The 9,754-nt window shown below is 56.3% G+C and overlaps 1 protein-coding gene and 1 non-coding gene across 8 annotated transcripts; both read left to right on the top strand.

The window, feature by feature from the left end:
* The first annotated feature begins 1,617 nt into the window (after nucleotides 1-1,617).
* ZNF446 (zinc finger protein 446) lies at nucleotides 1,618-6,714 on the top strand. 7 transcript variants are annotated; one of them, XM_037818963.1, is made up of 7 exons: nucleotides 2,206-2,316; nucleotides 2,814-3,195; nucleotides 3,273-3,474; nucleotides 3,741-3,835; nucleotides 5,295-5,379; nucleotides 5,555-5,644; nucleotides 5,777-6,441. In XM_037818963.1, the coding sequence occupies exons 1-7, from the start codon at nucleotides 2,228-2,230 to the stop codon at nucleotides 6,295-6,297; spliced, it is 1,464 nt and encodes a 487-aa protein (XP_037674891.1). In that variant the 5' UTR covers nucleotides 2,206-2,227; the 3' UTR covers nucleotides 6,298-6,441. The 7 variants fall into 7 exon arrangements, with proteins under 7 accessions (XP_037674895.1, XP_037674893.1, XP_037674894.1 ...); XM_037818967.1 differs by lacking the exons at nucleotides 2,206-2,316; nucleotides 5,295-5,379 and adding an exon at nucleotides 1,618-1,640 and having other exon boundaries at nucleotides 5,777-6,714; XM_037818965.1 differs by lacking the exons at nucleotides 2,206-2,316; nucleotides 5,295-5,379 and adding an exon at nucleotides 1,898-1,952 and having other exon boundaries at nucleotides 5,777-6,714.
* A 1,480-nt stretch (nucleotides 6,715-8,194) lies between these two features.
* LOC119521986 lies at nucleotides 8,195-8,355 on the top strand. The gene has a single exon (XR_005214453.1). It is a non-coding gene; the product is annotated as a U1 spliceosomal RNA (small nuclear RNA).
* The last annotated feature ends 1,399 nt before the right edge of the window (nucleotides 8,356-9,754 follow it).

The raw sequence follows: 9,754 nt of genomic DNA, 5'->3' as shown, positions 1-9,754 counted from the left end.
CATCTCACTCAGCTCGGAAACCCCACTAAAACCACAGCAAACAGAGTGTTTGGAACACAAACCCACAAGTTTGAGGATGATGAAAGAGGGGTCAGTGGCAATGCCATTTTGAAGCTGGAAGCAGGAGGGAAACTGTCACTGATTTAGAAAAAGCCAAGTACTGAGTTGGTGCGGGGAGGGGGGAGTACAAGGAGGTCCGACACACCAGGCAAAACGCCAGAAGGCTTGGGACCCAGCAGCTCCAGCACCTCAGGAATAGGGGAGGAGGGACCACAGACAAAGACCGGGAGAGCTACCTGAGAAGCAGTTCAAGCTTCAGCTCTCTCCCCACCTGGTGGACGGCAGAAGATGCGCTTCTGGGGAGTCTGCACAGTATGAGAGAAGAGAGCTCAACTGAGAGCCTTCCCCAGGGAGTTCAGCTTGATGACGCTGTAGGGAAGCTCAGAGTTGGCAAGCCCCACCCGTGCATATAGGCTCGGAGCTTCCCTTCTGTGTTTTAAGACCATTGCTTTTCATCATGAAGCAGGCAGTCAGGGAGTTCCAGGAATCAGAGGAAGCCCAAACAGACAAATGCCATGTAGGACAGGATAAGTAAGCCATGTTGCAGGCATCTGATGTACAGGTGCAAAACTGATCCTGTCCCACAGTCAGATTTTTAAAAATTGCCTATTCAGATCAAAAAATAACAGGTCACTCAGTCTAGTTTTCATCGCCCAGATAAATCAGACAAATCGAATAAGCCTGAACGGAAATGTCCATCCTTCATTTTGCAAGACTGATGTTTGAAGACGCCTCAGAGACTGTGAAGGATAATCCTGTGAACATTGTTCTCCTTTTCCACCATTGTAGACTAATACAATCTTGATCACCTTGGTAACTCTGCTGGTTTTGTTTGTTTAGTTTCTTTAAATACCTGCTGTGTTCTCATTTGTGAAGCCGGTCTGCCTAGAGTCTGAGATGCCCCTCTTGGCAAATAAATGTTTGCTTTACTTTCAACATAAGTTAGACTTTAATGTTTGTTAAAAATATATAAATTTAGAAACAAAATACAAAAGAGCATCCCAGTTTTAACAGTGGTAAACTGGGTAGTGAGAGTACTTTTGAACCTTTCTCCGTTTTCCAAAATTAGTGAACCCATGTTGTTTTGACTATCATTTTAGAATGTCATTAATTTGTTAATCATGTCCTGAAGAGTCCTGGCACACGAGAGGCTAAGGTAACCGTTGAAGCAGTTTCCTCATCAGTGAATGGGCGCCCACCCTCGCCCTGCGTTGGGGTGGAGAAAGCCCACGCCCTCGGGACCACCTGGACGCTAGTCTCGTTGGAACTACACTACCCAGGAAGGTGCGCGGCCTCGGGCCGGAAACGCAGGGGAACGCTCTGGCGGTTTCTGTGGAAACAGCGGAGGCGGACGTGTGTGCTCCAACGGTTACCAAGGGAACGACTGGGCGGGGGGAAGAAGCCTCCCGAGAGCGCTCGGAGCGGGGCCAGTGGTGGAGCGCCAGCTGATTGGGCGAAAGATCAGACGCACTTGCCAATAGAAATGTGGCCCGTCTGCAGGCGCGCAGCGTTCCAAAGTACCATAGAGCACGGTAGTTGGTGAGGCCTGGTGCTCCAGTGCCACGAGAGAGCAGCCGCTGGTGAGAGATGGGGACGTGCCCCCAACTCTGTGACCTAGCAGGCCCCATAGGGCATGGGCGCTTCTCAAGCACGAGAGGTCTCTGAAACTGCGCGCCCACCAATCGAGGCTTGTTGAGGTTCATGGGAAATGTAGTCCGAAGGGAAGGGCGGGGGGGGGGGCTTTCGAGCAAGCGCGTGATTGGCCAGGGCGGCGTCGCCATGGCAACGCGCGGGAAGTACGGGCGAGTGCGCTTGCGCAAATGAGGGGGCGGTCAGGGCCGGCACGGCGCCATTTTCCGGAAGTGGCCTTGGGCGCCCGCCCGGCGACTGAGGTGAGCGCGGGCCTGGCTGGGCGCGGCGCGGCCTTTGCACTCCCGGGCCTGCCGGCTTCGGCGATCCGGGGCTCATGTCTCCCTCGCGATGAGCCCTTGTCCAGGCCGTTCCTCCCGCCCGTAAAGCCGGCCCCTACTCTCCGCCCTGCGCCCCCCTCTCCGTGATGTGTCCACCCTCTCCTCGCGCTTCGGGCGTCCGTGGGAACAGACCCTGCGAGCAGATGGCCCCTCGGAAAGGCGGGGGTGGGTCCTGGCCTGGTTCCGCCCCCAGTCTGATGTTGGGGAGAGGGGCGAGCTTTTCAAAACTCAGTTTAAAAACTGAACGCACTCCTCCTTTGAGAAGCCGAGAACAGACTTGGTGCAGGTGAATCCGGTCCGACGGGGCCCCCAGGCGGGCGTGTTTCTCGCCAGACCCTCCCTAGGCAGGGACACTGGTGCCGCCTCAGCTCCGCCCAAACGCGTGGCTCTGATTTGTTTTGCTTTTGTGTTTCCACGGATTTCACATATTCAGCAAGAACAGTGTCTGGGAGTCTACATCCCTGGGTGCACCTGACTCTCCAACCCCTGTTTCGTCTGGTCACGGGGGCATGCAGCCCCTCAGTGCTCCATTTGGCTCGGCATATCCCCGTCGGGGTGGGGACAGACACCCACCATGGCCCAGCCTGCTCCCACCTGCTGTCTGCTGTCCGTTCCACCCTCAGGGCTCCCACTCACTGGACCACAGACCCATCGTCTGCCTGTCCCTCAGTCTCCTGGCTGGCCTTACCCGTGGCCCTACTGTCCTCTTTCTATCCCAGTCTCAGACCTCCGGGCTTGGTGAGGAACCCGTTGGCCAGCATCCTGACCCTTCCTCTTCTGCAGGTCCCACCTGGAGACTCCAAGGAAGACCCACGGCACAAAAATGCCATCACCCATGGGCCCCCTGCACGTGCCCCCACTGGACCCCCTGGCCACCCTAGAGGAGCCTGAAGCTGCGCGCCTGCATTTCCGGAAGTTCCGCTACCGGGAGGCGGCAGGTCCCCGCGAGGCCCTGGCCAGGCTGCGTGAACTTTGCCACCAGTGGCTGCAGCCTGCGGCGCGCTCCAAGGAGCAGATGCTGGAGCTGCTGGTGCTGGAGCAGTTCCTAGACGCGCTGCCCCCTGAGATCCAGGCCTGGGTGCGGGAACAGTGGCCAGGCAGCCCCGAGGAGGCCGCGGCCCTGGTAGAGGGGCTGCAGCACGACCCAGGACGGCTGCTGGGCTGGGTGAGTGTGCCCAGTGCTGGTTTCCTGGAGGGAGACGCCAAGGTTAGCGCCCCCGTGACTTGTCTCCTCTTCCACAGATCACGGCTCATGTGCTGGGGCTGGGGGTTGTCCCAGCAGCCCAGAAGACGGAGGAGTCCTTGGGGAGCCCCCAGCCCTCAGGAACAGTGGAGCCTGTTGAGGCCGCCCCTGGGGAGGAGACACAGAGCCCCCAGGTGGAGGATCCCAGCCAGCTCAGCTGCAGCGTGAAGGAGGAGCCAGAGGCCGATGGGCAGGAGATGGGTAAGGGAGCACCTGAGGGACTGGGGGCTCCTGGAGGGACTGTGGACGCCCCAGCTGAGGTGCCCGGCTGGGTGGGAGGTCCTGGGAGGGGGTGCAGGGCAGCTCCCAGGACAGTAGGAGCGTGGGGGGGGGGCTGCCACGTGGCTGGCACAGGCGGTGGCTCCTGCTGGGCTGGTGGGTGAGGGCTGAGGCAATAGCGTCGACACCAGCCCCTCACCCGCCCTGTCAGGGGCAGCCCCCGACCCCCTGGGCCACTTGTTCCTCAGTGCGTCCTGGACCCCCGCCTCCAGCCCAGTCTTCCAGGGGGTACATCAGGAGCCAGGAGCCAGCTGCTGTGTCTTTCCTCCCCCCCAGGATTCAGGTGAATGGCCCCGGGGGGAGGGGGTGTCCCTGGCGGCGGCTCTGTGTCCTGCCGGTTTTCCTGGAGCCGTGGCTCTATGTTCTTTGCTGCCTGGGAGTTGACTCACTGTCCGCAGGGGTCACCACAGGAGCAGGAGAGCAGCAGCTTCTCGGCCACTGGGAAGGATTTTGGCCTCAGGCAATGGAAACCCAGTTTAGAGTGGCTGGAACTCTAGAGGTTGGTTTCCTTACCTTGAGACGAAATCCAGAGGCTCTCAGGTGCCTGGTGTTGGGCTGGCACTTGGCGATTTGGCTGCTCTCTGTGCAGGTGGGGAGGGGACGAGGCAACTGACCTGGTTGGGAGTTTCTGCCAGGAGCAGCTCTGCTTCCAGGTCACCCCTGAGATCAGCACGGAGATGCCCTTCTTCTCACACCCGTTTCCTCAAAGAGTGAACAGCCCTGGGGATTTCCAGTTTCCTCAAAGGCTGAACAGCCCTGGCGGCTGTCACCTGGGGGTGGCAGCTCAGCTCGAGGCACCTGTTGCTGCGCCAGACGCTTGGTTCCTGAGCATGTCAGCGAGTGAGGGCAGCAAGCGGTTCCTTTGCTCCTCAGCCACTCGGTGCAGGAGCACCTGTGGCCAAACAGCTTGTTGAGATGGGGCTTCGAGGCCGGGTGGTCCCATCTCCTGTCACATCCCCTCCTGGCCCCATGGCACCAACAGTGTGAGGAGGCCGGAGTGGAAAAGTGAACCCCCACAGAGTCCCATCTGCAAGGCCAGGTGGCAGGGAACGCCTGCCCTGGCAGCACCAGCGGGCCCCCTCTCTATCTCCACACCAGCCCGCTGGCCAGGCTCACCCTTTGGGACCTTGCCCAGAGCGTCACGCAGGATCGAGTCCGTGCTGATGTCTTGTGTTTCTGCCACCCCCTCATGCACATCTGCATCTTCAGGTGCCCTTCGCAATAACTCCTGACACGGTCCCCGACTTCCAAGCCCAGAGGAGTTGGGTCCTCTGCCCTCTGCCTCCACAGCCGGCCCCTGGCCCGGGAGAGCTCACAGCCTGCAGGCTCCAGGGAGGAGGGGTCTCTCTTGCAACACAAGGCTTGGTGGGAGGTGGTGGGGTCGCTCGGGGTTGGGGGTTCCCACGAGTCCCCTGGCCTCACCCTTTCCGTGTGACACAACTCTGTTCAAGGCAGGGTGGGGCCAGCAACATCTGTCCTCGTCGTCTGGAGGGCTGGCTTTCCCCAAAGCCCCCCTAGGGGCCTTTGGCCAGAATGTGGGTGATAGTAGCTGAGGGGGAGGGGGGCGGCAATTGACGGCCAGGTGAGCTGAAGGACCACCGCTGCTCCCGTGCTCCCCACGGTAACCCACACCTGTGTGTTGGGGGCCTCCCCCTGCCCTGCGGTGGGCTTCAGCGAGGGTACCCATCGGCGCCTCGGCTGGGAGTGGGTGGGCTGGCCTGTGACCAGGACACGTCCTGCAGGAGGAGTGGGGCCGGCTGGACCCGTCCCGGAAGGAGCTGTACTGGGACGCGATGCTGGAGAAGTACGGGACCGAGGTTTCCCTGGGTGAGGACCGGCCCGTCGGTTCACACGGCTCCCGCCCCCGCTTGTTCACAGGCGCCTCCTGGGCGCTCCTGTCGCCCTCCGGAGCCCGACTCTCCGTCGGTGTGGCGCCCCGGGCCCCTGTCCTCCACTGTCCCCGCAATAGGCCTGGCCCTGACGACCCCTCCACCCCTGGCAGGGATGTCGCCCCCCGGGCTGGAGACGCGAGCCCTTTCAGGGCCTGGAGCTGAGCCTCCGGGGACCGGGGTGCGCCGAGGCCCTCGCCCGGGTGAGTGCTTTGCGGTGGGCGCTGGAACCCCTGAGCGCACGTCCCCGGGTGGGGTGGGAGCTCGTGTCGCCCCCACACGCCTGGCAGGACTGCAGGGCCCGGGGGTCACTGTGGCCGCCCCCTCCTCCGCAGGCGACGGGAGTGAACGCCAACTTGAGGGGCCGCCCGGCGACCCGGGTCCTGTCTCCGGGGAAGGCCGGGCCGGGGCCGCCCCGCCGCTGCAGGCGCCTGCGGGCTCGGGGACGCCCCCGGGGGCCGGGCTGGAGCCGGGCGCGCCGCGGCGGAAACCCTACACGTGCGAGCAGTGCGGCCGCGGCTTCGACTGGAAGTCGGTGTTCGTCATCCACCACCGCACGCACGCGGGCGGGCAGGGCGCGCGGGCCCCGGGGCCGGCAGTCGGCGCCGCCGAGAGGCCGCCGCAGGGCCCCTGGGAGCCGGGGCCGCCGCGCCACCTGCGGCGCGCGCTCGGGGGTCCCAGGTGCTACTCGTGCGAGGAGTGCGGGCGCAGCTTCAGCTGGAAGTCGCAGCTGGTCATCCACCGCAAGAGCCACGCCGGCCAGCGGCGCCACCATTGCGTGGACTGCGGCCGCGGCTTCGACTGGAAGTCCCAGCTGGTCATTCATCGGAAGAGCCACCGGCCTGAGGCCCCATGAGGGGGGGTCCCAGAAGGGGTCCCCTGCTCCACACCCTGCCCTGAGGGTCACCTGCATACCAGGGAAAGAAGCCGCATCTTGGCTGTGCCTGTCCCCCTCTGAGGCCTGGGTTGCAATCCCTGGCAGGGCGGCCTCTGCACGGCGGATTCCCCACCTCTGACACTCCCTCCCCCTAAAACCTTGTCTTCCCGGCGCCCCTCCTTGAAGGCGGCAGCAGAAGGCCCCCGAGGGCAGGGCAGGGCCGGCCCTCTGTGGAGGAGGCGGCTACAGGTTTGTGCTGTTTGGCCTGAACACTGTGACCCTCTAATGGTGGTCCTCTGTGTGCTTTTTAGAGTTTTGATTTAAATTCCACTGACCAGTTTTTGTTTTTTCCTGTAGATAAAACTTGTTAATAAACCCAAGTGATGTGTCCCATAAGATACAGATTGGACTGCAGTTTACATGTAATGGGCTGTTGGTTTGGGTTAATTTTATTATACACCAAGATTTCCCGTAACAGTTAAGAGAAGGCAGAGAGGCAGGCTGGCAGAAAGTCACCAGTGCAACGATACATTTCAGTCTGAAAGGAGTCACTGTTTAACTGACTAGATGATAAAAATAATCATGGTAGACACCTTAGCTCAACCTTCTAGAAAACCTGTTGATCTCATCCTCCTTGTTGCCAGCGTCTCCCCCTTCTACAAAATGGTTGGTCTTTTTCTTCATTCCGTCTTGGGGAAAAGATAATTTGAAGGGCCAGAAGAGTTGTTTTGCTTGTTTGAAGTGCTTCCCAGCATTGTAGATCTCATGAATCAGATCTTCCATGCACACAAAGCCATATTTATCAAGAAATGGTGCAAATAGTTCCTTGTCAAGGTAATTTGCTTCTTACTGAGTTTGCCATAACAGGCTTATAGATCTGTTGTTCACTGATGGCAGGTTCCTGGACCCTCATGTGATAAATGGTTTTACAATTCTCAGCATGCTAACTGAAGCCTTGATGAGCTTAGCAAAGTGCCATTGAAGATGTTGTGAAGGCGAAGAAGTGGCAACATCTTTTGAACTTTTGGGCTCACACCATTGAAACTTCTAATCCTAAAGACATGTCAGTTTGGGTTCCGCAGCTCCAAAGAGGTTGCTGGCTTTTCTTGCTATCCTAGCTATTCAAATCTTGGTTTTGTACGTCTGCTTATATTGTTTGTGATAGTGCTTTGCTTGTTCAGGGGTGAGCTTCCTCCGTGCTTTTCCAAGCATCTTTTGGGCAGGCTTCTTTCTCAGGCACTTGATCTTCAGCTGGCAGTTCTGGAGATCAGAAGTCCAACACAAGCCTCACTAAAATCAAGGTGTCGTCAGGGCTGGTTTCTTCTGGAGGCTCGAGGGGAGAATCTGTTTCCTTTCTTCTAGCCGCTAGAAGCAACCCACATTCCTTGGCATGTAGCCCCTTCCTACATCTTCAGAAAGGTGTTCCATTTCTAGAGTGCCTTGTCCACTTCAGTGAGGTGAGAGGCGGTGTCTGTGATGGCTTTGTGGGTGAGGAGCTGGGGTTTGTGCCACGCCCTGGCCAGCCCTTCACCATCTACAGGGTGTGTGTGTGTGTGGTGGTGGGGGGGGGTGGTTTGCCAGTGCTCTGATGTGCAAGGCCTCGCTGCAGCCCAAGGCTGGCAGAAAGGACATCTGGGCGAGGGGCTGTCTCTTCCTCTAGCCCCAGGGTTTCTGACCAGAAGCTGGGAGCTGGCGCCTGGTGGTTGGGGGGCAAGCAAGAGAGAGATGTGTGCTGGGAACACTGAGGAAAATGTCCACGTGAGCTTGAGTCAGGCCCCAGCCCCAGAAGGGAGAGCCGGGGTGGAGATGGTTCTGGAAGCATGAGGGAGGGTGAGCAGGTCTTAAATAACTTTTTTGACATTTAAAAGTAGTTTATATACTTACCTGCAGGGGAGACACTGTGATCACGAAGGTGGGTCTCCCAGGGTGAGGCTCATCCATTGCTCTCTGTACGTGCTGACCTGCGATTTCCCCAAATATGGGAAACTCGACTGCATGATTTGTGTTAGTGGGGGACTGTGTTTGCACACTCCTCTTTAAAAAAAAGTAATTTATGTTCCCTTAGAAAATTTTGAAGTAAACCAGAGGGCAAAGAAGATATGAAAATGGCCCCTGATTCCACTTTCAGAAACAAAATTTAATCTTCAAAATCTAGTGATAGGCAGTAGTTTCTTAGACTTAACACCCAAAACACAAGCAACAAAACTAAAAATAGATAAAAGAAACTTCCACAAAATTGAATGCTTCAAACGACTTTGTCAAAAGTGTGGAAAGGCAGTCAGCTCAATGGGAGAAAATATTTGGAAACCACATATCTGATAAGGGTTTGATATCCAGAATATACGATTGAAGTTTCATTTCTGTGGATGTCAGTCAGACTGAGCCCGTCTTCCCAAGTTTGCTCACGTGTGTGTCCTCTTACATGAACACAAGGGTCTGTACCCTTTGCTTGTCACTTCCTCGTGCCTCCTCAGGGCTTAGTCACACCTTGCCATCCTCAACTTCCCAAGGTGATCCAGTGCATGACGGAGTTGCCATTTGGCCTGGGTCTGCTGATTCTAGAAGCATCCAAGGGCCCCCTCAGTGCAGGCTAGCCACTGTGGGAGCTAGGGGCCTAAAGGATGGCACTCCAGGCCTAGGGCTCTGCATACCCAAAGGTCAGAGCAGGGTTGGAGCTAGGTTGAGGTGAGTGAGGCACTGGCCTGGGGTACAACATTTAAAGGGATGCCAAAAAATTCAGCTATCAAGATAAAAATAATACTGTAATGTAATATTCTAAAAAAAAATTAATGCAAATTTCATGTTAAATTTTTTAAGATTTTCATTAGTCCCCCAGACAAAATGGTATCTCTTAACTTGTCATTCCCCAATCCCACCTTCACTCTGCCTCTGGAAACCAGTGATCGACTATTTTCTATCTCTGTGGATTTTCCCATTATGGACATTTCCTATACATGGAATCATTCAATATATGACCTTTTGTGTCTGACTTCTTTCACTTGGCATAATGTTTTCAAGGTTTATCCATGTTGTAGTATGTATCAGTACTTCATTCCTTTTGTTTTTAATCCTTTTTTTATTAGAGCACTTGTAGGTTTACAGAAAAAAATCATGTAGAATGTCACATACCGCTGCCCCCCACCCCCAGTTCTCCCTATTATTAATACTTTTTGTTAGTGTGAAGCCTTTGTTACAACTGATGAACCAATATTATATTATTAACTATAGTCCATAGTTTAGATTAGGGTTCACTCTTTGTGTTGTACAGTTCTATGTTTTCTTTGTTTTAAATTTTTATTCTGGTAAAATATACACAACAAAATTTCCCATTGTAACCACTTCAAAGTATACATTTCATTGGTGTTATTTGCACTCCCAATGTTGTGCTAACCATCACCACCATCCATTACCAAAATGTTTCCATCACCCCAGTTCA

This window comes from Choloepus didactylus, chromosome 27, assembly GCF_015220235.1.
Source record: "Choloepus didactylus isolate mChoDid1 chromosome 27, mChoDid1.pri, whole genome shotgun sequence".
Lineage (NCBI taxonomy): Eukaryota > Metazoa > Chordata > Mammalia > Pilosa > Megalonychidae > Choloepus > Choloepus didactylus.
Note: the sequence above shows the minus strand (reverse complement) of the source record. Positions and strands in the feature narration are given on the sequence as shown.